General features: G+C 46.9%; 1 protein-coding gene across 9 annotated transcripts in view; it reads right to left on the bottom strand.

Annotated features, from left to right (window-relative positions):
- Positions 1–27,887, bottom strand: part of ARSG (arylsulfatase G) — a 147,943-nt gene that overhangs the window by 31,626 nt on the left and 88,430 nt on the right. For all 9 annotated transcript variants that reach the window (XR_013407105.1, XR_013407107.1, XR_013407106.1 and 6 more), the window contains 4 exons: positions 25,930–26,041; positions 20,972–21,109; positions 9,295–9,491; positions 7,499–7,579 (listed from right to left, as the gene is read on the bottom strand). Coding sequence is in view for 5 of the 9 variants with exons in the window: in XM_015120179.3 (XP_014975665.2) it covers positions 7,499–7,579; positions 9,295–9,491; positions 20,972–21,109; positions 25,930–26,041 (528 nt within the window). In the remaining 4 variants the exon portion in view is untranslated. The remainder of the gene's footprint in view (positions 1–7,498; positions 7,580–9,294; positions 9,492–20,971; positions 21,110–25,929; positions 26,042–27,887) is intronic.

Genomic DNA, 27,887 nt, shown 5'->3' with positions numbered 1-27,887 from the left:
GACTAACTCGTGCCCTTCTTCTTCGGGAGAGGGCAGGGCTGCTTTGCTCTGCCTCCGCCCCAGTTCTGTGTCTCCTCGCCCCTGCAGGGCACAAGCCAAGTGGAGTATTCTCAGTCCACACGCACGGGGTGAAAAGATGACTCCAGGAGACGCTGCCTCATCCCATCAGCTGAGCTGGGCGGTTCAGCCAGGAAAGGAAAGGGAAGACAAGCAGGGGGGCCTGGGGGCCCTGAGAACAGGGGAAGACAGCGCGTGGCCTGACGCAGCAGCCTGGCTTCAGGGAGAAAATTGCACGACTCCCAGTACTGTTTGTCCTACTCCGTTGTGAAAACATTGACCGCCTTCTCTCTTTCATCTACTCTTGAGTCTGGCCCCCGTACAGTGAGCCGTGCAGACATCCCACTGATGGGAAACTGGGTGAGGAGGAGCAGGTGGCCAGAGGGACCCCAGCCCCTTTGACTCACAGGACATGGCCACCTGCCGAGCAGGGAGCTGCCTGGCTTCCCAGAGCCTCAGCAGCATTCCAGGCAGAGAGGAAGACGGAGGCTGTGGCATAGTTAGTTGACAGGAAGCTGCTTTGGAGAATGAGGAAGAAGTGTCTACCCCCAGGCAGCAGCCTCTCAGGCAAAGTTCACTTTCAGACTCCCAAGAAAAGAAGGGAACGGCATCCAGCCCCAGCCCGATCATGAATTTCAGTGCTGTCACCCACCAATCCCACATCAAGCCACAGACTTAGTGGGAAGGCCTTGCCCCAAAAAAGAATGTTATCTTGAGGTGCCTGAAATTCAGCTTCAGAACGTTTCCCAAGAGACCCGGAACATTTTAAAGTTATCTGTATGCGATTTAAGTTGCCTGATCCTTTAGTGAGGGAATCTTTTTCAGGGTGTTTGCCAGTCCCCTTCTAGAGCTTCTATGCGTGGGGTCCCGTCAGGTTGTTTCAGCCAGGAATTAAGAAATTGAGTCTAATGGGGGTTATCATTAGAGGCCAGGCACAAGGCTGGGAGCGTCCCAGGCAGTACCCCCACTGATTCTCCCAACAATCTACGGAGAATAGTCCACGACTCCACCTAACAAGAAGAGGCTGCTGAGCCCTGAGCTGAGTCAAGATTCAAGCCCAGCCTGAGCCTCCAAACCCTCTCTGCCTCCCACAGATGTAGAAAGATTCAGACTGTCGCAAGTGCTAAAGACTTTTTCCTTGACAATTACTAGGTTCAAAGAGCAAGATACAATTTTCCAGGTGGCTGAGCGTCGCGTATAACCAGATGTGCGTGAGAGCAGTCACGTGGCTTGGGGAATGAGCCAGTGATGGTCAGAGGATGTGGGCCCCTCCATGGCTGGCTGGCCTCGGGGATGCCTTCCATTCTCCTTGGCCTCAGTTTCCTCATTTGTCCAATAAGGTGGCTGGAATAAAGATCGCTGAGGTCGGCCAGGCATGGTGACTCATGCCTGTAATCCCAACACTTTGGGAGGCTGAGGCGGGTGGATCACCGGAGGTCAGGAGTTCAAGACCAGCCTGGCCCACATGGTGAAACCCCGTCTCTACTAAAAATACCAGACATGGTGGCGGGTGTGGTGGTGCACATGTGTCATACCAGCTACTCAGGAGGCTGAACCAGGAGAATCGCTTGAACCTGGGAGGTGGAGTTTGCAGTGAGCTGAGATCGCACCACTACACTCCAGCCTGGGCGACAGAACAAGACTTTGTTTCAAAAAAAAAAAAAAAAATGACTGAGGTCTTTTCCAACTTTGGCATTCTTTGAACTTGGGGATATTCTTGGAGATTTTGTCACTGGCTTCTCTCATTGGTCATTTTTGGATCAGTGGAAGTGAGACTGGTACTTGCCCTTCTCCTTGTTCTCAGCTCCCCTGATACAAGAGGGATCTTTTAATAAACATTGGCTAGTATGCTGGAGGGGGAGTGGGAAATGGTGAGCAACTGTTTAAAGGATATGGGGTTCAACAAAATAAATATATATTTTTTAAAAGCTAGGCATAGGCCAGGTGTGGTGGCTCACACCTGTAATCCCAACATTTTGGGAGGCTACGGTGGGAAGATTGCTTAAGCCCAGGAGTTTCAGACCAGCCTGGGCAATATAGCAAGACCCTGTCTCAAAAAAAAAAAAAAAAACATTTAAAAAGGAAAAGAAAAATTAGCTGGGGATGGTAGTGCATGCCTGTGGTCCCAGCTACTTAGGAGGCTGAGGTGGGAGGATCGCTTGAATCCAGGAGGTTGAGGCTGCAGTGAGCTGTAATGATGCCACTGCACTCCAGCCTGGGCAACAGAGCAAGACCCTATCTCAGAAAAAAAAAAAATGCAGGGGGCGCAGTGGCACACTCCTGTAGTCCAAGGTACTCAGGAGAATGAGGTGGGGGGATCCCTCGAGCTCAGGAGTTTGAGGCTGCAATGAGTTATGATCGTGCCATTGCACTCCAGCCTGGGGGACAGAGCAAGACTATATCTCTAAAATATTAATAAATTAATTAATTAAAGGATATAGGGTTTCTTTTGGGGTGACAGAAGTGTTTTAGAACTAGACAGATGTGGTCGTCACACAACATAGGGAAGGTGCTAAGTGCTACTTAACCGAACAACGTAAAATGTTAATTTTATGTGATGTAAATTTCACCTCTATATTTAACATTAAATAAGGTCCCTCCCGCTCTTAAAATCTTCCCATGGTTCTACATTTCCTTAGAATAAAAGCCAAACTGCAAAGATTGTCGAACGCTGGCCCCATCTCTCGCTGTTCTCCTTGGTCGCCACAAACTCCAGACTCACAGACACAGGGGCAGCTCCAGGGAGCAGCTCCTACTCCCTGATGTTCCCACCTCTGCCCGGGCTGCTGCCCTCGCCCAGAGCCTCTTCTCCTGCCAATCCCTGGCTGTCTCCTACTCATTCTTCAAAACGCAAACCACCCCCAGGGAAGCCTATTTGCTACCCAATATGGTAGCCAGTAGCCACATATGGCTACTGAGACCTGGAAGTATGGCTGGTGTGACCAAGGAATTGAATTTTAATTGACTTGTATTAATTTTAATTTAAATGCCCATATGTGGCTAGTGCCTGACATACCGGATTGTGTAGCTCTAGACAGGTGGTTCTCAAATTTTAACCTGCATTATCACCCAAAGGACTGGTTAAAACCCAGATTCCTGGGACCCATCTCAAGTGTTTCTGATTCTTTTGGCCCAGGGTGAAGCCCTAAAATTTGTACTGTTAACAATTTCTCAGGTGGTGCTAATGATGCTGGTTGGGGAACCACACTTTGATAACCATTGGTCTAAAGTTGAAAGTTCTACCCTCAGATGATTCTAGACTCATGGTCTAGATGTAGACGTTCTGGACTGGTGGTTCTCAAAGTTCGGTCCCTGGACCAGCCACATCAGCATCACCTAGGAGTGCCCTAGAAATGCAAAACCCCCATCGGCAACCCAGCCCTCTTGGGTCAGAACTGTATGTTAGCAAGATCCCCGGGGGACGGTCTACACACTTTAATTTTAAAATCAAAGAAACACTATTCTAGACTGTCATTCCGGTCGGGGCTTTGTTGATCTTTGTAGCACCAGCACTGAGCATAGTTCCTGGCACACAGTAGGTGCTCAATAGGAGGAATAGAAAACAGTAGGCGCTCAACAAATGCTTGCAGGAGGAAGGAAGGAAAGGAGAAATGAAGGTTGCCCAGCTAGTAAATCTATTTTTCTTTTTCTTTTTTTGACAGAGTCTCACTCTGTTGCCCAGGCTGGAGTGCAGTAGCACAATCTCAGCTCACTGCAACCTCCTCCGCCCCCCAGGTTCAAGCGATTCTCCTGCCTCAGCCACCCGAGTAGCTGGGATTACAGATGCCCGCCACCATACCTGGCCAATTTTTGTATTTTTAGTAGAGACAGGTTTTCACCATGTTGGCCAGACTGGTCTTGAACTCCTGACCTCAAGCTATCTTCCTGCCTCAGCCTCCCAAAGTGCTAGGACTACAGGCATGAGCCACTGCACCTAGCCAGCTAGTAAATGTATTTCTCATCATTCCCTCAAAGAATGGGGTCCCAGTCCACATCCTTAAGCCTGACTCACTATTTCAAAACTGCCTCATAAAGGGAGAAGAGATCAATAAGGCAAGTCCTCAGATAGGAGACCAGCAGGTCAATTCTCTTCCCCATGGAGAAGCCACTTACTTACAGATCCTTTCCCCTACATCCATGGTCTCCACACCTTCTGGACTTTTAACCATGGGGCTTCTGACACCAGGCTATTCCAGGCTTTCTAACTGAACACTGAAGATGGCAGCCTGGCCCAAGGGTGTCCCAGGTACAGAACAGAGGAATTGTAATGAGCTAATGCAACAAACCACTCCCAGTGTATGCTGTATTTCTCTAGGCTCTTGTTTCTTGACACACCTCCATCCACCTCCAGTCCTCCTTAGCATCTTCTCTTGACCCAACTCTCCAGAAATCACAACTAAATCACAGCATTTTTTAACGGAAGACGACCAAAAAGATCTATGCATATATAGAGAGAAAGAGAGAGAGTGAGAGTGAGAAACACCAGTACTCAAAGAGATAAAATAATCTGGTCACTGAGAAGGTTAGCAGGAGCTGGTACTCAGCTCTCCTGACCCCTGACTCAAATTTCCAGACACAAGTTATGGCCACAGTCCAGCAGCCACTTGCTCCTAAAGTTCTGAAGATATCTGATCCAAGGGACATCAGGTTAAAATTGAAAAATAGGCCGGTCGTGGTGGCTCACACCTGTAATCCCAGCACTTTGGGAGGCTGAGGTGGGCGGATCACCTGAGGTCAGGAGTTCAATGCCAGCCTGACCAACATGGAGAAATCCCATCTCAACTAAAAATACAAAATCAGCCAGGTGTGGTGGCGGGTGCCTGTGATCCCAGCTACTAGGGAGGCTGAGGCAGGAGAATCACTTGAACACAGGAGGCAGAGGTTGTCGTGAGCTGAGATTGTGCCATTGCACTGTAGCCGGGGGAACAAGAGCGAAACTCCATCTCAAAAAAATAAAAATAAAAATGAAAAATAAAAATGATAATGACCGGGCATGGTGGCTCATGCCTATAATCCCAGCACTTTGGGAGGCCAAGGCGGGTGGATCACTTGAGGTCAGGAATTCAAGACCAGCCTAGCCAACACGGTGAAACCCCATCCCTACTAAAAATACAAAAACAAAAACAAACAAACAAAAAATTAGCTGAGCATGGTGACACACACGTGTAATCCCAGCTACTTGGGAGGATGAGGTAGGAGAATAGCTTGAGCCCAGAAGGTGAAGGTTGCAGTGAGCCAAGATCATGCCACTGCACTCCAGCCTGGGTGACAGAGTGAGACTCTGTCTCAAAACAAAAATCAGCATTTGCTTCTCTGCACCAGAATCGAGGTGCACAATGCTTCAGTTTCTAGGTAACTACAATTATCCTGCCAGACTAATACGATGAGGGGAGTGCTAGTGGAGACCACCTGGAGACAGCTGAGGGCCATAGGTCAGGATTGAGTTTAACAGCAGGAAAAACAGCCTGATATGGTTTGGCTCTGTGTCCCCACCCAAATCTCACGACGAATTGTAATCCCCAGTGTTGGAGGAGGGGCCTGGTGGAAGGCGACTGGGTCATGAGAGCGGATTTCCCCTTTGCTGTTCTCATGATGGTGAGCAAATTCTCATTAGCCTTGGCTGTTTAAAAGTGAGTGGCGCCTTCCCCTTCACTCTCTTCCTCCTGCTCCAAACATGGAGGACATACACGCTTCCCCTTCGCCTTCTGCCATGACTGTAAGTTTCCTGAGGCCTCCCTAGCTATGCTTCCTGTACAGCCTGCGGAACTGTGAGTCAATTAAACCTCTTTTCTTTATAAATTACCCTGTCTCAGGTAGTTCTTTATAGCAATGTGAGTTTATTTTATCTCTTGGAGTATTGGTGTTTTGGTTGATTGATAGATAGATAGATAGATTAGATAGATGATAGATGATAGATAGATAGATAGATAGATAGATAGATAGATAGATAGATAGATGATAGATGACAGACAGATAACAGACAGATAGATAGATAGACAGAACAGGCAGATAGACAGACAAATAGACCTTTTTGGTTCCCTCTAATTCAAGAATGGTGCGATTGTGTGTATTAGTCTGTGGACGAATATACAGTCCCAGATCTAAAATTCTGCCTCACACATTCCTCAATGGGGGTAATCTTGCCAGGCCCACCTCTGAACCCCCTTGGACACAAATACCTCCTAAACGTTTAATTTATATGAAACAAACAATACCGGTTTATTGTAGGGGTAAATTCACCCCTTCAACTCTCCTTCCGTTGCCCAGAGGTAATTACTGCTAATGTTTTGTTACCCTTTATTGACTCTTTCAAGATTTTTTTGAGTCTACATATGATTATTTTTTATATAATAAAATCATACTTTACATTTTGTTCCATATTGGAATCTGTTTTATTCATTAAAAAATATCTCATGTAAATGTTTCCAAGTCAATAAATATGAATTATTTTAGTGGTTCTTGGTTATTCCTTTTAACGGAGGTATAATAATTTCTTTAAGCACTATCTTCTTACTAGACACTTGGGTTATGTCCAACTATGAAAAAAAATTCACTGCAATGAGCATCCTTTTTCGTATGTCATTGAGCATGTACCTAATTATTTCCTTAAGACAAACTCTTACAGGAGGAACTGATGCATCAAAAGATAGGCGTATTTTTCAAGCATTTGGTCCATATGTCAAATTGTCCCCGGCATGGCTGCACTCTCAGAAAGTGAGGTCCTTGTGGGAAAGCTCTCCCAGAGCAGATGGGAGCTGAGCTGGAAGTTGAAAGATGTTGAAATAGAGACAGAGGCAGCTGTGAGAAGCAGTATGGTACAGCAGGGCGAGTACCAACTTTAATTTCAATGGAAAACCTGACTCCCTCCTCACAAACTGTGTGACATGGGCAAATTACTTACCCTCTCTGAGCCTCTCTCTTTCTTCATCTGTAAATGGAGCTATGACTGCCACCCTCTCACTATTGTAAGAACTGGAAACAATGTACATTAAAAACCTTGCACCGTTGTGCACTAAATATTTTTTGAATGGGTAAGTTAATGGATGGATGGATGGATGGATGGATGGATGGATGGATGGATGGATGGATGAATTTTTAAAAAGGAAGGAGGAAGAGCAAGGGAACGGGATGAAAGTAAAGACAAAGCACATTTGTTGGAATGTTCATAGACTGGCTTGTTGGGTGGAGGGCTCGTCGCCTTTGGGAAGTTCTAGGAGGAAAGGAGAGACAGGGATGGTGCAAACTGAGCAGTCGTTTTCTCCATCACAACTTGTTCCTTCTTCTCTGGGTGCTGGTGACTGGTGAGCAAATGTGTCCCTGTTTCACGATGATGACCCTAAGGCCCAGATATAAGTTGTTCCCCACCCAGAGGCAGAATCCCACACCCCAGCCTGGGCTCAGCATTGCAGTGGGATCCACCAACCCCAGCTGAGCCTCTTACCTCGACGAGCTTGCCACACTCCAGTGAAGGCACCCACACTGCCCGCTAGCTCACACTTCTCAGCCCATGGGCCATTGTCTCCTAGAAACCAGAAAAAGCATAATGGTCACCAGGCTGGTTGGACACTTTCGCTGACCCTCCCACTCTAGCCCTATCTCCCTGTGAAGAGCAGGAACTAGATAGAAAAAGGACTTATAAAGACAAACACGGGCCTGCTGCAGTGGCTCACGCCTGTAATCCCAGCACTTTGGGAGGCGGAGGCAAGCAGATCACTTGAGGTCAGGAGTCCCAGACCAGCCTGGCCGACATGGTGAAACCCCTTCTCTACTAAAAATACAAAAATTAGCTGGGTGTGGTGGTGGGCGCCTACAATCCCAGCTGCTCTGGAGGCTGAGGTACAAAAAACGCTTGAACCCAGGAGGCGGACGCTGCAGTGAGCCGAGATCACGCCACTGCATTCCAGCCTAGGTGACAGAGCGAGACTCCATCTCAAAAAATAAGTAAAAATAAATAAATAAATAAAGACAAATATGATTCCCACTCGTGAAGAACAACCCTTGATATGAGGCCTGTCTCTACTGGGCTTTCAGAGACAAGTGGCCTTTTCTGCCCCAACCCAGCCCCATCGTGAGCCTCTTGCCTTCCTTGCCTTTCCTCCCCTTCCTTCCTCTTTCCTCCCTTGCCTTTCTGTAAGTTTTCAGCAATCTCATTGCCACCATCATCAGCCTCAGTCCAGCGACTATTTATTGAGCATCTATTATGCACCCAGTGTTTCACATACATCGTCTCATAATCCTCCAACATGCTATGGAGTAGATTCTGTTACTAGCTTAATTTTGCAGATGAGGAAAAGGAGGCTTGGCGAGATTACGGGAATTCCCTCAGTAGTAGAATATAGATTCAAATCCTATAGGAGTTTATAACACCTTTGCTGCACGGTAGAGAGTATCGGTCTCTACTTGACCCAAAAGCAGTGCTTCTTTTTTTTTTTTTTTTTTTTTTGAGACAGAGTCTTGCTCTGTCGCCCAGGCTGGAGTGCAGTGACACGATCTCAGCTCACTGCAACCTCTGCCTCCCAGGTTTAAGCGATTCTCCTGCCTCAGCCTCCCGAGTAGCTGGGACTACAGGCATGTGCCAATACGCCCAGATAATTTTTGTATTTTTAGTAGAGACAGGGTTTTGCCATGTTGGCCAGGCTGGTCTCAAACTCCTGACCTCAGGTGATCCGCCTGCCTCAGCCTCCCAAAGTGCTGGGATTATAGGTGTGAGCCACCACGCCTGGCCGAAAGCAGTGCTTTTAACCTCTGTGGTCGCTCCAGACAGAAACTTAAAACACACAATGCATGTATGAGGCCTTTAAAGAGGCCACCAGTTCAGCTCACTAAGGCCACTCAGCCAAAAGACGTGACACGGGGAGTGGCAGCAAGCGGAATCTTTGGGACCAGGGAAGATGGAGAAGAGGGAAATCTTAGAACTGCACAAGGACAACACAGGCTCACAAGGTCAATGTCATTCAATGGCAATTAAGAACAATACCCAGATAGCCTGAATCGACACACAAGGGGCCAGCAAGGCGCCTGCTCTGTGTGTGCAAACCTGCCCAGGGACTTGGCCTTGGAGGCCCCAGTGGACAGGTGCTCAGCATTCAGGCCAGCAAGCCTTATCTGGGCCTCAAGTTCAAAGCAAGTCCCCTGACCTATGAAAGGGGATCACGAGGCCAGACTCTGCTCTTCACAGGTAACGTGCAAGTTTATCTATTAAATGGCAGTTAGGCTGGCTGGCTTTTATTACTTTACCTGTAAACCAGAGGAATGTGTTGTCCTTCGCTGTGTGGTCAACTTTGTCCTTGATCTGGCCAACCAGACCGTCCATCTCCCGGAGCCCTGCACCATACAGCCTTCTGTCCCGTGGGGCTGCTGGTAGCTGAGTCACAGGTAAGGGCACGTGCATGTGAGCCAGAGCCACATATAGCAGGAAGGGCCTCCCGCTGGTGCTGAAACAGGAGAACCAAGAGGTGACTCTTCAGAAGGCTCTCCTGGCTCGTCTGGTGTGCCTCAGGGATCCTCCCTCTCCTCCAGGAAACTCCCCAAAGCTCCTTCTGCCCCATAGGCTCGGGAAGGACACATTTATCCATAACCTTCCAAGGAAATGTGAAAGCAATTCGGTTAGCCGATTAAAAATGAGAACTGTAATAATAGTTACTATCCCTTATCATTTACTGAGAGCTTATTATATGGGACTCACGTTGTCTAGGTTCATCCTCATCATAGCCCCGTTTTTCAGATGAAGAATCAGAAGCTTAGAGATTAAAGGACTTGCCCAGGGTATGCAATTAGTTACGTGTCCCAATCTTGCTCTTAAATGCCACACTGTAAAGTCTAAGGCATACACACACACACACACACGCACACACACACACACACACACACCCCTTTACATTTTATTTTGCAGCATCCGAACTATCCTGTCCGTTCTCAGCCTCCTTCCTTCCTTCCTTCCTTCCTTCCTTCCTTCCTTCCTTCCTTCCTTCCTTCCTTCCTTTCCTTCCTTCCTTCCTTTCTTTTTTCTTTTTGTTTTTTAGACAGAGTCTCATTCTTGTCGCCCAGGCTGGAGTGCAGTGGTGCAATATTGTCACACTGCAACCTACGCCTCCTGGATTCAAGCGATACTCCTGCCTCAGCCTCCTGAGTAGCTGGGATTACAGGTGCCCACCACCACGCCCGTCTAATTTTGTATTTTTAGGAGAGACGGGGTTTAGCTATGTTGGCCAGGTTGGTCTCAAACTCCTGACTTCAGGTGATCTGCCCTCCTCGGCCTCCCAAAGTGCTGGGATGACAGATGTGAGCCACTGTGCCTGGCCAGTCTTGTTCCTTTCTAAGAGATAAGTGGTTGTCTCAAGTTAATCACAGGAATTCCAAGGACACATATGACCACCAGGTAACATCTAGATCAGGGCTCTGTCAGAGGCCCTGTTGTTCTGCTGCCTCTGTAATAATCCTGATTCCCCTGGAAAGTGCAGAATGAAAGGCTTGGAGGAGCTGGGGTTGTCTCCAAGCAAAGATCCCAGCCTTACTCCCAGCTAAGAGCAGCTGTAGAATCACAACGGTGGCAGGGACCTTCAGGGGCCCCTCTCCCACAGATCCATCCACGGGGGTCTTTCAGAGGACACCAAGCAAGGGTATTGGGAGAGTACAGAATCAACAACATTCCAGTGGGGGGAGATGCATGGCCCTTTCATACCTGTTCACCCAGAGATTCAGCTGGACCCAGGGGTCTCCTTAGCTCACCCTGGTTTACACCACCTCACAGCCTTGCTCTATAGCCACCTGTGCCCTCAAACTCCCCTGCATCCTGGCTCCCAGGGTCTGCCGCCCGGGACTGTGCTTGCACTCAGTTCTCCTTGATAGGCATAAAACCCTGGACACAAGTCCCAAGACAGGGGCCTCTGCCTTCCCCATTTTAATTCACACTTTCTCTGCAACATTGCTAGAGTTGTGTTGTTCAGGGCAGCAGCCACAAGTCACATGTAACTATTTAGATTTAAATTAATGAAAGTTAAATCATAATAGAAGTTCCATGGCTCACACACTAGCACATGGGTGGACCTGGAAAATATTATGCTAAGTGAAATAATCCAGTCACCAAGAAGCAAATAACTGTATGATTCCACTTGTGGGAGGTGCCCGGAATAGTCAAATTCAGAGAGAGAAGGTAGGATGGTGAGTGGCAGGGCACGGTGGGGAAGAAAAACTGGGCAGCGCATGTTTCATGGGTACAGTTTCAGTTAGAAAAAATGAAAAAGTTCTGAAGATGGATAGTGGTAATGGTTGCAAAACAAAATGAATGTTTAATGCCACAGAACTTTACATTTAAAATGGTTAAGATGGTAAAATTTTATCATTATATATATATATCTGTATATATTCATACTCACAGTAAAATACACACACACACACACACACACACACACACACACACACACAAATTCCTAGCCACATTTCATATGCTCAGCAGCAGCAGGTGGCTAGAGGCTAGCAGCTTGGACAGTGCAGACAGAAAACATCTCCATTCTTGCCGAGTTTTTTCGTACAGCACTGATTTGCAGTGCCTGGTGACCCCTCTCCCAGGGATGGTCATGTACAGTTGTGCAGGTTGTGGCCTGCATCAGGACATCCTGCTGAGTGAATGGGTCCTTATTTCCAGCTTACAATCTACTGCCTTGGTACCCTGCACAGGGCAGTGCCTAGCCACAAGGGGTGTCTTTTTGTAATTTTCAGGTAGATTCCATATAGCAGTGGTGCCTAAACCTGGCTCAAATTTCAAGAATTTTGCGAACCAGTTGTTAAACACGGCCATTGCTAAAAATTGAATTATATAAGTTTACAATTAAATAAATTTTATTTTTTTGCCGGGCGTGGTGGCTCACACCTGTAATCCTAGCACTTTGGGAGGCCGAGGCGGGCAGATCACTTGATGTCAAGAGTTTGAGACCAGCTGGGCCAACATGGCGAAACCCTACTTCTACTAAAAAATACAAAAATTAGCCAGGTGTGGTGGCAGGCACCTGTAATCCTGGCTACTCGGGAGGCTGAGGCAGGGAGAACTGCTTGAAACCAGGAGGCAGAGGTTGCAGTGAGCCAAGATTGTGCACTACACTCCAGCCTGGGCAACAGAGCGAGACTCTGTCTCAAAAATCAATAAATAAATAAATAATATTTTTTAAAGGTGGTACATTCTCACCATTTATCACTTCCTAATTACTACATTCTACTATGATGTATGCTCATGGGCTTATTTACATCTATTGTATCTGTGTCGTGGAAATAACACACAATGGCTTGCTACTGCCCATCATTTCTCAATGCCACATTCAGTGACATCTCCATAGCTGGAAATCAGCCATGGTGAGAGTGAGTATTTACACCCCAGGAATTGGCAAATGCTACAGATTGCGGCTGTTTTCTTGGAAATCAGCTCACCGTGTGTATGGGTGAGGGGTGGTCCTGCTGTCCACCCTTCATCATCCATCATCATCTTCCAAATTCTCACCCATTATCAAAGTCACATTGGCACCCTGAGCCAGAGGCTTACAGAGAAGGGCAGTTATGAGAGATGGCAGAGCACAGGCTGATGAAGAGCACAGCCTTGAAAATCCTGCATCCAAACCTCCGGATTTGTTATTTCATGACTGTGTAGCCCTGGACAATTAACTTACCCTCGCCATCTATAAACTGGGGACAATCAGACCTCCCCAACAAAGTTGTTGTGTAACTTCCCACACTAAGCATCTAATAAATGGTAGCTTATTTTGTTGTTGTTTTTTGTTTCTGTCTCCCAAGCTGGAGTGCAGTGGCATGATCTCGGCTCACTACAACCTCCACCTCCCAGGTTCAATCAATTCTCCTGCCTCAGCCTCCTGAGTAGCTGGGACTACAGGCGCGTGCTACTACGCCCAGCTGATTTTTGTATTTTTAGTAGAGATGAGGTTTCACCATGTTGGCCAGGCTGGTCTCAAACTCCTGACCTCAAGTGATCCGCCTGCCTTGGCTTCCCAAAGTGCTGGGATTACAGGCGTGAGCCACTGCGCCCGGCTGCTTCCTTGTTAATAATGTTGAATACATGCCAGCAGTAGTAAGTATAAATGGTGCCCAAGGGTGTACCTCTTTCCCTGTATCCTGATGCCAGGCTAGATTCCAAAACATGGCATCAGGCAGAGCCCACACAGACTAGTCCCTTGGGGGCACCTGTCCTGCAAGTCACCTCTTCATTATGCACCTGTGTCAAATGGAAAATAGAGTGGGGGACACCTGGTGCTTTAAAAAAATACTGACTATATCACAGTGTGACTCCATTTTTGTTTTTTAAAATGCGTTCAACTATGCCTTAATAAAACCAGGGAGACATATGTTTATGCACCAGCATAGAATGAGGCTAGAACATAATCAGAGCTATTAAAACAGGTTATCCTCATGCCTGTAATCCTAGCACTTTTGGGAGGCCAAGGTGGGTGGATCACCTGAGGTCAGGAGTTCAAGACTAGCCTGACCAACATGGTGAAACCCTGTCTACTAAAAATACAAAAATTAGACCGGCATGGTGATGCGTGCCTGTAATCCCAGCTACTCAGGAGGCTGAGGCAAGAGAATGGCTTGAACCCGGGAGGCAGAGGTTGCAGTGAGCCCAGATTGTGCCACTGCACTCCAGCCTGGGCAACAGAGCAAGACTCTGCCTCAAATAAACAACCACAACAACAACAACAACAACAACAGGTTATCTCCGGGGTGGAATTCAGGGTGATTTTTTTTGTTTGCTTGTCTTAGTTTTCCAAGATTCCTAAAGGGAACATGTGTTATTTTTGTGAGTAGAGAAGGAAAAAAACAAGTCAGATAACACAGGGAACATTCCAGGAGAGCAAGAGGATGCGGCAGGGCATGGAGACACACTGAAGATTATGGTGCAGGGACAGCTAAGGGTGGGGAAAATCATCTGATCCGAAGTGGAAAAGGGCAGGTGAGAGGCACCCATCTCTCAAGAAGTGTCCCCAGATGGTGCCTAGGTGGAGGGAGGCAGGCCTGGAGGTGAAGGCAGGGCTTCCCGCATGCAGGGGGAAATGAATACCTGCAGCTCTCAGCCCACTGGCCTCTCTGGTGGTGGTTCCCTGGGGGTGGATGGACAAGGGGTCTCTCTGAATTGGACTGCTGCAATAACCACTTGTCCCCCACCCCACCATTTTGCCATCTTCCACTAGACCCTGGCATCACAGACAACCTTCTCTAACCCAGACTTGATCTGGCAGATCCATATTTAGAAACGTACTAGGGCGGTCAGGCACGATGGTTCACGCTTGTAATCCCAGCACTTTTGGAGGCCGAGGCAGTTGGATCACCTGAGATCAAGAGTTCAAGACCAGCCTGACCAACACGGAGAAACCCCATCTCTACTAAAAATACAAAATTAGCCGGGCGTGGTGGCAGGCGCCTGTAATCCCAGCTAGTCGGGAGGCTAAGGCAGGAGAATCGCTTGAACCCAGGAGGCAGAGGTTGCGGTGAGCTGAGATCGCGCCATTGCACTCCAGCCTTGGCAACAAGAGCAAAATTCCATCTCAAAAGAGAAAAAAAAAAAAGAAAAAAGAAAAATAAGAAACATGCTAGGACTCATTGCAGCCTGCAGGATCAATCCAAACTCCTCACCCAGCCTTTGCAGCTTTCCCTATCTTGGTCCCTTCCAGCCAGACCTTCCTTCCCCCGCAAAGACTCTTGCTATATGCCAGTGCCCCAAGCACCTCACCTACTTCCTGTGCCTCATCTATGTTATTCCTCTCTCAGCAGTATTCTCCCTGTTATCTTGCCTAAAAACACTTAATCAGTTCTTAAGATCCAACTCCAAAGCCACCAACAGTCCTCCTCCTTTGCTCCCAGGTCACGGTTGGCTGCCTCCTCTCTGCCCCATCCGTGCCATAGCCCTTTTCCCTGCTTCTTGCAGTATTAATAAGACACAAACAACCTGCATTAAAGCATGTTTTTACATATCTGTTTCCCCACTAGCCTGGGAATCACTCAGAGACCGGACATGTCTAATCCATATTTGAATTCCTGGCACAACAGCCGCACGTCACTGGGGCTGGATAAAGTAACTCGTTCATTTATTCATTCATTCATTCATTAAATATTTATTAAGCTCTAACCGGGCACTGGGGACAGAGCAATGAGCACAATAGATATGATTTCCACCCTCTTGGAGCTTCACATCTAACTAAGACCAGGAAAGAGAAAAAGGCAACTAAAAAATAAATAAGATGATTATTTAAAAATTGAGTATAGGTAATGCATCCCAAATCTGAAAATCCAAAATACTGCAAACTCTGAAACTGTCTGAGTGCTGACCTGACACTAAAGGAAATACTTCTGGGAGGGTTAGGGATGCTCAGCCGGCTAAGTGTAGTACAAATAGTCCAACATCTTAAAAAATCCAAAATCTGAAATACTTCTAGTCCCAAGCATTCCAGATAAGGAATACTCAGCCCATAGGACTGATGGAAGAGAAATACAAGGTGCTGTGGAAGGTGTAACAGGGGAACCAAATGGGGTTTGGGGTGTGGCGGGGAGGGGAAGATCCCCGAGACAGTGGGACCTGGAGGACAGTGTGTGGTGACCACACAAGGCAGAAAGCACAGCCCTGGGGGAGACGTTCGATACGGTTGCATCCCTATTCATTAGTTTATTTTGTCAATCACTAGAGATTTGTCTCCACATTCAAACAGGAGAAAGGAGAAAGAGGGGTTGGGGGTGAGTATGGTCTTTGGATCTGAACCTGGATCCCCGACATAGGTTGGTGTCGGTTGGGACCTGGGTGAGAGGCAAGATGTGGAGGGGGCAGCACCACAGCAGGGGCGCTTAGGCAAGCACAGGTGCCAGCAATGAAGGGGAGTAGCGAATCAAGGAAAACAGAGAATTCTGCAGATCCCAGGCGTGAGCTCATGAAGACTGAACACGTGTTTCGTCTCTGCATCCCGAGGACCTAGTTCCAAAAGATGCGTGTCCTGTGTCTTAGCCTGCTTGGGCTGCTATAACAAAATACCATTCCCTGGGGTGGCTTAGTATACAACCATCGACTTCTCCCAATTCTGTGTTTTGGGTTTTTGTTTTGTTTTGTTTTTGTTTGTTTTTGTTGTTGTTGTTTCGCTCTTGTTGCCCAGGCTGGAGTGTAATGGCAAGATCTCGGCTCACCGCAACCTCCGTCTCCTGGGTTCAAGCATTCTCCTACCCTAGCCTCTCAAGTAGCTGGGATTACAGGCATGTGCCACCACGCCCAGCTAATTTTTGTATTTTTTATAGAGATGGGGTTTCACCACGTTGGCCAGGCTGATCTCGAACTTCTTCTGACCTCATGTGATCCACCCGCCTTGGCCTCCCAAAGTGCTGGGATTACAGGCGTGAGCCATTGTTCCTGGCCTCTTTTTTCATTTTTCCAGGTTCTAGAATGCAGAAAGACTTTTCTGTTTGTTTGTTTGTTTGTTTGTTTGTTTTGTTTTTGTAGAGATGGCGGTCTCACTATGTTGTGCAGGCTGGTCTTGAAGTCCTGAGCTCAGGCAATCTCCTACCCTTGACCTCCCAAAGTGTTGGGCTTACAGACACGAGCCACCATGCCCGACTTTAGGTCTCCCAGTTCTAGAGGCTGGGAAGTCCATTGGCAAGGGGCTGGTTATTGGCTTATTAGCAGACAGCTGCCTTCCCACTGTATCCTCACATGGCCCAGAGAGAGCACACCGTAGTCTCTTTCTCTTCTTTTAATACAAACACTAATCCCAACATGGGGGCTTCACTTTCATGACCTTATCTAAACCTTATTTCCTCCTAATGGCCCCACCTCCTAATACCACCCCACTAAGAGTTAGGATTTCAACGTGTAGTACATGACACCATGGAATATTGATTTGTTTGAAAGGTCTGATTTCAGGCCAGGCACGGTAGCTCATGCCTGTAATCCCAGCACTTTGGGAGGCCGAGGCAGGTAGATCACCTGAGGTCGGGAGTTCAAGACAGGCTTGGCCAACATGTTGAAACCCCATCTCTACTAAAAATACAAAAATTAGCTGGGTGTGGTGGCATGCGCCTGTAATCCCAGCTACTTGGGAGGCTGAGGCAGGAGAATTGCTTGAACCCAGGCGGCAGAGGTGGCAGTGAGCCAAGATTGCACCACTGCACTCCAGTCTGGGCGACAAGAGCGAGAGACTCAGTCTCAAAAAAAAAACAAAGAAATATCTGATTTGAAACATCCTGGGCCACTGCTCATTCTGATGCCTGATACACTCCTGCTTATTAAGCCCTGTATTCCCCACTTAGGTGCAATGCACGGTCCCAGACCTCATAAGGAACAGAGGCCCAGCTAGCTCTGGGACCTAGGAGCCCATGCCTTCTACCTGCTCCTTTGTCCTATTCAGAGCTTTGCCTGCTGCTTAAAACACTCAGATCAAGCATTAGCAATCAGCATTGCTACCAGATGAAGGGTCTAAAGTCAAGTAAACTGAATGACCAGCAGTGATACCCAAGTACTACGTCAACGGTCTTGGGTGAGACACTAAAGCCAACTAAGGACCCAAGTAAAAACTCCCTAAGTCCTGGGCCCCCTTGTCAGGGAAGAGTGGGAAGCCGCACTCTAGGGATACCTGGTGGTTTTGACAAACAGGCCCAAGTTGGGGGAGGGGCTTGAGGCAGGGGCCAGAGTCATGGAGGAGGAAGGGCAAGGACCTGGGGGCCTTTTCTGCTGATGCTCAGAAAACCATTTGGCATGTGGAAATCCCAAAGAAATCAGCATTTCTGGGGATTTCCTTCTGTAATGTTAAATGCCAACAGGACTCGGGACTTTTCACTTAATAACCAGTTAATGAAGTAACAAAACTGTTCCCCTCTTTTGTATAATAAAGAGGCTGTGGGTTGATTTGCCTTTTAAGTGATTAATTAACGGGTGGATGTCCAGGCCCTATGCCCACTTCAGAGGGGGCATTAAACAGTCCCAAGTCCCCATTCCTTCCCCTAAGAACACAGTGTTGTTTGGTTCACTACAAAAGCAGAAGAGACTATCCCCACTAGCCTTGAAGCATCCATGTGCCATGGGGCACAGGGGCCTGAAACCATCGCAAAGATCCAGTGAGCTGGGAGACGCTCAACCCTGCAGATGGGAGAAGAGGCTCTGCCCTTTCTACTCTTGACAATCTGAAATAAAACAACAGTGTTCTCAGAAAGTCCTGATAAACCCTTAAGATGCAATGTCTGAAGCTACTTTTGAGATTCAATCCTTAAATAGGTTTTATTACCAAGAAAACAGGATGTCTGGACCTCCTGCATGGCTGCCTCTACCCTCCCTGCTGAGCTTCTAAAAAACGTCCCATGTGGCTGAACGAGGGGTGGGGGATTCCTGCATATTCAAGGGGCTGCTGTGATCACTACAGGTAGAGTCCCTTTTTAATTCTGCCCAAGTGGACAGCCGTGCAGCACGTGTTTTCTTGCCCACTTAGGCTAAGGCTATAGAAAACACCAAGTTTCTTGGAGTCCATTGCCCTTGAGGAGTGGAATCCTGAGGGGAAGATAAGATGAACATATATGGGTTCATTAGAAGGCAGCAGAAGGCAGTTATGAAGGGGCGGGGAGGGTGACTGTGTGCGCATGTGTGCAGGTACACGTGTGTGTGCACTTCCATCCCACAGTCTGTGGGTGTGCCCTCCAAATAACTGTGCACAATTTTGGAGTTGTCCATTATTTCACAATGTCCATTCTTTGCCCTGACATCTGACAGAGGTTGTAAGCCAGCAACCCTCACGCATATATGATTTGTTAGAGATACACTGTGGTATGGTTTTGTTTTTGCTTTCTTGTTTTTTGGGTTTTGGGGGTTTTTTAAGAGACAGGATCTCAATGTGTCAGGCTGGAGTGCAGTGGCGCGATTATGGCTCACTGCAGCCTTGAACTCCTGGACTCCAGTAATTCTCCCAGTTCAGCCTCCCAAGTTAGCTGGCACTACAGATTCACACCACTACGCTCAGCTATTTAATAATTTTTATTAATTTTTTTTTGAGACAGAGTCTTGTTCTGTCACCCAGGCTGGAGTGCAATGGCACATTCTGGGCTCACTGCAACCTCTGCCTCCTGAGTTCAAGTGATTCTCCTGCCTCAGCCTCCTGAGTAGTTGGGACTACAGATGCGCACCCCCACTCCCAGCTAATTTTTGTATTTTTAGTAGACACGGGGTTTCACCATGTTGGTCAAGCTGGTCTCGACCTCCTGAACTCAGGTGATCTGCCCGCCTCAGCCTCCCAAAGTGCTGGGATTACAGACATGAGCCACCACGCCCAGCCCCTTTTTATAATTTTTTGTAAAGACAAGGTCTCACCAGGTTGTCCAGGCTGGTCCGGAATTCCTGGCCTCGAGTGATCCTCCCACCTGGGAGGATTACCCAGTGTAATCCCAAAGCACTGGGATTACAGGTATGAGCTACCACACACAGCCCACTTCTTCGTTATTCTTATTTACTTTTATTTTATTTTATTTTATTTTACTTTTCATTCTATTTTTTTTTTTTTTTTTTTGAGATAGGGTCTTGCTCTGTCACCCAGGCTAGAACGCAGTGACACAGTCTTGGCTCACTGCAGCCTATGCCTCCCAGGCTCAAGTGATCCTCCGTCCTCAGCCTACCGAGTAGCTGGAACAACATGTACACATCACCACGCCCGGCTAATTTTTGTATTGCTTATAGCGACAGGGTTTCATCATGTTACCCAGGCTGGTCTTGAACTCCTAGACTCAAGCAATCTGCCCACTTCAGCCTCCCAAAGTGCTGGGATTATAGGCATGAGCTATCACACCCAGTCTTTTGTTAATTAGTAGTTTCTAATATTTCAAGATCAGGAGATTTCACATAAAAGCTAGGTATCCTATGTCTCTTGTAAAATGAAAAGATCTGATATTCCAGGTTCACATTTTCACAAAAAAGCACCAAGCAGCTGGAGCTAGGTAGTAGCTGCCCCCTGCAGATGAGGCCTGTGCTTATGGGTTTGCTGTAGGCCCCACCACTCCCTAATGCCTTACGTTCATCCTGCTTCCCTCTTTAAGGTTACCTATCTGTGCCTTCTAGATGCGGGAATTTGTAACATCCGTCTGGTAGAATGAAGGATAGCTCCCAAAGATAAACAGGGTCTAATTCCTGGAATCTATGAACGTATGGCAAAAGAGACTTTTCAGGTGGAATTATGTTAAGGGTCTTGAGGTAGGGGGATCACCTTGCATTCTCCTGGTGGACCCTAAACTCCATCACAGGTGTTATTCTAAGTGGGAGCCAGAGGGGAGATTTGACTAAGAGGCACGTGAACAACAGAATTAGAGTTGAGAATGATATGGCCCTAGCTTAGAAATGCCGGAAGCTGGAAAAGGCAAGGAAGGAATTCTCCCCTAGAGACTCCCCAAGAAAACAGTCCTGCTGATGCCTTGATTTTAGCCCCCTAGGACTCATGTCAGACATCTGGCCTCCAGATCTGTAGCAGGGTAAGTTACTATTGTTTTAGCCACTAAATTAGTGGTTGGTTGTTACCGCAGCAATAGAAAAGTAATATATCCTGCCAGCTAGTGAGCTCAACAAATGTCTTGAGTGCACAGAGTGCAGTGGGCAGGCCCTACCCTCGAGGAGCTTATAACCTAGAAGGAGAGGACAAAATGATCATGGCAGTGGAACATGATCAAAGCAACAGAGGGATAAGCCCTAGGGACTCTAGGCACATACCTGAGGAATCTCTAATCCAGGACTGTGGATTTCCAGAAGGCGCTGTTTTCCAGCTTTATTTATAGGAGACATGTATGCATCCATCTCTGCTGGGCAGCAAAACTCTGTCAAGGCCTCAAGCGTGCCGAGGTCAAGGGACGTGGTGTGTGTGCACGGGTAGGTGGAAGCAGGGGGAGGCCCTGGGGAGGGAGGGAGGCTCCTCACCTTGCCTGCTGGATGAACTGGGTTGCTTTCTCCGCATACTTCCGGGCAAGGCTGCTCAAGTTCACCGGCTGTTCCACAATGTTGAGGTTTTCATAGAGAGGGAGGGCCACGTCAGTGTAACAGTCTCTTTGAAGGTTGCTGTGTGGAAACCACAGACCGTAGAGTATTCATTTCCTACGTACTCACGGAGCAGAACTAAATGCTTTAATGCAACAATGCATATGCACATAAATACAACTCTGGCCCCAGATGATTTTTCCGGTTGGCCATTTCCTCCAAGTGTAAAAGTCTATGCATAATGCTTTCTTCCATTCCCTCTGAATAGATATTTAGGCTCCTCGGACAAGCTGACCACTCCGTAAAGCTTACAAACACTCTTGTGAGCTGGGACGTTATTTTTTATTACTTCCATTTTGCAGGAAGAGAAACTGAGGTCTAAAGAGGCTAAATGATGTCAAGCAGAGTCCCCCCGCCAGTCAGTAGCCCCATTGCCGGCTTTCTCTGCGGTCTCACTTCAATCCCAGCCTCTGTGTATGGTGTGTAACTTGGCGTTTTCTGAAGTCAACACTCGGGACTTCATGTAATACCAGATCTGTCAATAGGACAGAATATATAAGATGGGCCAGGTGCGGTGGCTCATGCCGGTGATCCCAGCACTTTGGGGGACCGAGGCCAGCAGATCATTTGAGGTCAGGAGTTCGAGACCAGCCTGGCCAACATGCTGAAGCCCTGTCTCTACTAAAAATACAAAAAGTAGCTGGGCACGGCAGTGCGCACCTGTAATCCCAGCTACTCAGGAAGCTGAGGCAGGAGAATCATTTGAACCCAGGAGGCGGAGGTTGCAGTGAACTGAGATCATCCCACTGTACTCCACCCTGGGTGACAGAGTGAGACTCGGTCTCAAAAAAAAAAAAAAAGGAATACATAAGATGGATTGGGACAATTTGAATTTTAAGCCATATTTGCAGAATTTGGAGAAACTTCAGCAGTTGGAAAAAAAAAAATAAGAGTTAAACTAATAACATCTCCTGGAAAAAAAAAAAAAAAAAAAATAAGCTCATGGCCAGGCGCGGTGGCTCAGGCCTGTAATCCCAGTACTTCAGGAGGCTGAGGCAGGTGGATTGCCTGAGGTCAGAAGTTCAGGACCAGGCCGGGCACAATGGCTCACACTTGTAATCCCAGCACTTTGGGAGGCTGAGGCGGGTGGATCACCTAAGGTCAGGAGTTCAAGACCAGCCTGGCCAACATGGTGAAACCCTATCTCTACTAAAAATACAAAAATTAGCCATGGTGGTGCACACCTGTAGTCCCAGCTACTCAGGAGGCTGAGGCAGAAGAATTGCTTGAACCCAGGAGGCGGAAGTTGCAGTGAGCTGAGATTGCGCCATTCCACTCCAGCCTGGGCATCAAGAGCAAAACTCTGTCTCCAAACAAAGCAACACAAGCTCAAGCTTTGATCTTACAGATGGAAATGAATCTGACCCATGGCTGCCCATCAATGTGGCCAAGTCATGGTCTGACTCCAGTCATGATCTCTGGCAGGTTACTTAAGCTCCCAGAGTTATCTCCTTATCTGTAGCAATGGATGGCCTGTGCCATCCTTATAGGGGTGCTGGTGGTCTAAAGGAGATAACAAATGGTTAGTGCATTGCACACAGCTTCAGTGTATTAGGAATTCCAAAAAAACTCAAGCTCTCAGTCCTGGTCACCAAAGAGAACCAAGAGAGAAGCTGAGAGCAATGGAGACAGAGGTGGTAATGAATGGAGTCCTCTCAGGCAAATACATCGTCCTAATAGTGCTGGGACGGATTTGTGAAGAAATCAAAACTCCCCATCACTCTACATGCACACACACACACCCCATTATAGAAATATAGGAGATATAGTCAGACTGGGTAGATAATTGTTAAAAACCACAATTTTTGTTTTGTTTCATTTTTTTGACACAGGGTCTCACTCTGTCGCCCAGGCTGAAGTGCAGTGGCACAATCTCAGCTCACTACAGTCTCAAACTCCCATCTTAGCCTCCTGAGTAGCTGGGACTATAGGAGTGTGCTGCCACGCCCTGCTAATTTTTGTATTTTTTGTAGAGACGGGGTTTTGCCACGTTGCCCAGGCTGGTCTCGAACTCCTGAGCTCAAGCAATCCGCCCACCTCAGCCTCATGTGCAGGGATTATAGGCATCCCAAATTTTTTAAAAGAGAAAAAGAATTATCACCATGCTGGGCATTATAACACTAATCGCATATTTATGTCGAATTTTTCAGCTTTTTATTATATCATTGCAACTTCATAAGTCATTTACATTCTTTCCTTTTTTTCCTCTCTCTCTCCTAAGCCACCATTTTTTTCTGTTTGATTTTTTTTTTTTTTAGGCAGGATCTGGCTCTGTCACCCAGGCTGGAGTACAATGGCATGATCTCAGCTCACTGCAACCTCCTCCTCAAGCCATCCTCCCACCTCAGCCTCATGTGCAGCTGGGACTACAGGCATGGGCCACCACACCCAGCTAATTTTTGTAATTTTTGTAGATACGGGGTTTTGCTGTGTGACCAAGCTGATCTCAAACTCCTGGGCTCACAAGGTCTGCCCACCTCAGCCTCCCAAAGTGCTGGGATTACAGGAGTGACCCACTGCACCTGGCTTTCTATTGGATTTTTAACATAGATTAAAAAGAGATTTTTAACATAGATTAACAATTTTTTTAAAAAATTTAAAAAACTAAAACAGGAGCAGGATTGAAATTTTTAAAAAAAGAAGAAGAAGAAGAAAAAGGCCAGGGGCAGTGGCTCATGCCTGTAATCCCAGCATTTTGGGAAGCCAAGGTAGGCAGATCACTTGAGGTCAGGAGTTCAAGACCAGTTTGGCCAACATGGTGAAACCCCATCTCTACTAAAAATACAAAACTTAGCCAGGCGTGGTAACATAAGCCTGTAATCCCAGCTACTCAGGTGACTGAGGCAGGAAAATCACTTGAATCCGGGAGGCAGAAGTTGTAGTGAGCAGAGACAGTACTACTGCACTGCAGCCCGGGCAACAGAGCAAGACTCCATCCCCCCACCCCCCCCAAAAAAATAAAAATTTTAAATTTTTTAAAAGAGACTGGCTGACATATGTCATACCTCCATATGGCCAGGTGTGATTACAGGTGTGCCCAAGAGGCCACGGTGGGTGAGGAGGGCAGCAGGATGCTCTATAGCCTCGTTTCTCGTGCCATAATGTGCAGAATCCCTGGGTTTTTGTTGTTTGTTTGTTTGTTTGTTTTTATTTTTGTTTGAGACTGGATCTTACTCTGTCGCCCAGGGTGAAGTGCGGTGGCGCAGTCATAGCTCACTGCACGCGTAAGTCTTGTTAAAAGGCAGACCTGGGGGTAGGGTGTGAATTTGTGCACCTCTAACAAGCATGTAGGTGATATCCATTAGGCTAGTTCAGTGACTACACTATGAGTAGCAAAGACAGGAAGGGCCTATGGGCTCTGGATTCAGAGAGACCCAGATTGGAATCTCCATTCCTACCTCTTTCCAGCTCCAGTGTAACCTGGGTAACATAAGCTTCCTCATCTGTAAAATCAGGTATCAGGTTGGTGCAAAAGTAATTGCAATTTTTGCCATTGAACGTAATGGCCAAAACCGCAATTACTTTTGCACCAACCTAAGAAATACCTACCTCACACAGTGGTCATGCGGATTACAGATAAACATAGACAGTGCTTAGACTGTAACAATTTCTCAACAAATACCCATTATTATATTAACTATTGTTTTATAGATAGACCAGCTGAGACTCACCTTTCTCAAGTGGCTCAGACACCTGTAGCCTTAGAAATAACCACAGTGCACTGTCTGAACAAGGGAACACGTGTTTTGTGCTGCATTCTTACCTGAGTAAGGCTTATCATCTTTTTTTTGTGATCATAAATGCACCGCAGGACATTTAGGAAATACAATGAGAAAGAGGAAAATAAAAACCCTGGCTGGGTGCGGTGGGTCATGCCTGAAATCCCAGCACTTTTTGGACAAGCGGGTGGATCACCTGAGGTCAGGAGTTCGAGACCAACCTGGCCAACATGGCGAAACCCCGTCTCTTCTAAAAATACAAAAATTAGCCTAGTGTGGTAGTGGGCGCCTGTAATCCCAGCTACTCAGGAAGCTGAGGCAGGAGAATCGCTTGAACCAGGGAGACAGAGGTTGCAGTGAAATGAGATTGCGCCACTGCACTCTAGCCTGGGTGACAGAGCAAGACTCCATCTCAAAAAAAAATAAATAAATAAAGAGAAAATGAAAACCCTGAGTCCCACAACCAGAAAAAGTCCTTGATAACATTTTGGCACGTCTCTTTTGAGTCTCTGTTAATAGGACTACAAAGATAGGGCTACAGAGGTCATTAAGATCTTACTGTTAATGACTTGCTTCCTGCATTTTTTTTTTCACTTACTATTATATCATAAGCATTTTCCCATTTCATTAAATGTTTTTTCAAAACATCCTGTTTGGTGTCTGTTTGGCATTCCAACATCAGAACGCTGGCTTAGTTGTCCATGGGGTGATAAGCTCAAAAGGCATCCTATGTACTTTCTTTCTCTCTCTCTCTCTCTCTCTCTCCCCCTCCTCCTCCCTCCCTCCTTATGTCCAGTGTCTGGGCTAGAAGCAAAGCCAGCAGGCAGAGGAGGAGGGAGGCCCCATATGTGTGAGACCCTGGCAGCCCAAGGCTGTCCCCAGCTGAGCTCACTAGTCCAAGGAACCTGGAAATTTTCAATAGAAGAATTTTGTGGACCTCATCGTTGAAAGGTTTCTTGCACTCCCTGCAAATAACATTTAAATTTGCACAGAATGTACCGTGTATCTTATTTGCCGTCTTAACTGTTTCCTGTCTGCATCTTTCATTTATTGCTGATGGACCACAGTCTTGGAACTTTGCCTCGTCCTGGAGCCTATCGCAAATGTGTCAGACAGCATTACCTTGATGGTCCATCACCCTGTGGACATGCTGGACAAGGAGGGTGGTTGTAGCCTGGAGTATCAGTACAGCCCATATCATGGCTATATGGGATTCCAAAGTAGTAATCAAAACCTGGAATAGAAGCAACTGGTTAGCACCCCCACGTGGCTGTGACTCCATGTGCTTGCCTTCATACACCCACGACAAAAATGTAATTTCCTATGATTTAATACTGCAGTGCTATAGAGTATGTAATTAAAAGAGGATTTGATTAATATCCCTTTGTAGTATGCATAGAAAATCACTTTGCTGGGTTCTGGCTGTTAGATTAGATTTGCAAAACATCTTGTGATTAGAATTAACCCAGTTTGGGAGGAAGTGGAGAGAATTATTGAATGCCTAACATCTTCAATGAAATTACGAACATACTCAGTATTTGGTGAAAACCAACTAAACACATGACACTTTAAGGGATTAAAAAAAAAGAAAATCAGTTGTTCTTAGCTGCCACATCCACAGAGAAAAAAATTATAAAAAAAGTTTTAGAAATAATGAACTCTGCCTTCAAGAGACTTTTCATGTGAAGAGAAAATAAGATATAAAGATTAAGCAATAAGAGATGAATAGGAGAGCCAACAACAGTGATCAGAGGAAGCTACCCCCGATAGAGATGGTGGGATGGGGATGGGGCAGGAATCTCAAAATGCTCCTTGAAAGATACTGCATTTCAGCCGGGACTCAAAAGGCTGGCAGAATTTGGGCTTGGAGTGGTAGAGTGAAGGTGAGGGATGGAAGGGTGTGAGCACTGAGATCCAAAGCCTTTGTGTTGAAGTTTTTTTCTGAGTTCCTCCTTCATTCTATCTCTTACCCAGCCCAAGCTTTTTTTATTTTTATTTTTATTTTATTTTATTTTTGAGACAGCGTCTCACTCTGTCACCCAGGCTGGAGTGCAGTGGGGCAATCTCAGCTCACTGCAAGCTCCACCTCCCGGGTTAATGCCATTCTCCTGCCTCAGCCTCCCAAGTAGCTGGGACTACAGGCATGTGCCACCACGCCTGGCTAATTTTTTGTATTTTTAGTAGAGATGGATTTTCACCGTGTTAGCCAGGATGGTCTTGATCTCCTGATCTCATGATCCACCCACCTCAGCCTCCCAAAGTGCTGGGATTACAGATGTGAGCCACTGCACCCAGCCCAGCCGAAGCTTTTAATCAAAGGCTATAGCTGCATATGCAACTAGAATGAACAAATTCTCCAGAAAAATGAAACCTTCCCCCAATTGCCCAGGTAACTGCTTCAGCTGTTTATTTCTTTAGAGGTAGATAGAATTCAAATCTCACAAAGAATTGCTATTTCTCATTAGCCTCAAATTTTAGGCCCAGGAACAGGGAGAGCTGTGTTTTCAGCTTCAACTCCTGCCCCAAAAAATGCTTTTTGGCCCTCTCTATAAGCACACTTCCTAAAACAAGCAAGTTCCCTTCAGTTCCCTGTGAGCCTCATGCCTTGGGGCCTTGGTGGCTTTGCCTGGAATTATCTGCTCTGTGTCTCTCACAGGTGAAACTGCATTAGCACTTCCCAGCCCAGTTTGAGTGTGAAGTTTCCTACAGAATTTCCCTGCTCCTCACCTGCCACAGCCCTGCACTCAATCCCGCCTGCCACAGCCCTGCACTCAACCCATTCTCCTAGCATAACCTACAGACTTTTTATCATCTGGGTAATACCGTCTTCCCCATTAGTGATGCACTCCTCGAGTTAGATACTAGATCTTTGCCAACCCAATATGTGGTGTATGTAGAATAACTAGTAAATGTTTGTTGTATTTTTTTTTCTTTTTGAGACAGAGTCTCACTCTGTCTCCCAGGCTGGAGTGCAGTGGCATGATCTCAGCTCAGTACAACCTCCACCTCCTGGGTTCAAGCGAGTCTTGTGCCTCAGCCTCCCGAGTAGCTGGGACTACAGGCACCCGTCACCACACCCA

The sequence above is a fragment of the Macaca mulatta genome, chromosome 16 (genome assembly GCF_049350105.2).
Source record: "Macaca mulatta isolate MMU2019108-1 chromosome 16, T2T-MMU8v2.0, whole genome shotgun sequence".
NCBI lineage: Eukaryota > Metazoa > Chordata > Mammalia > Primates > Cercopithecidae > Macaca > Macaca mulatta.
The sequence above is the reverse complement of the archived record's forward strand: the minus strand, read 5'-3'. Positions and strand labels throughout refer to the sequence as shown.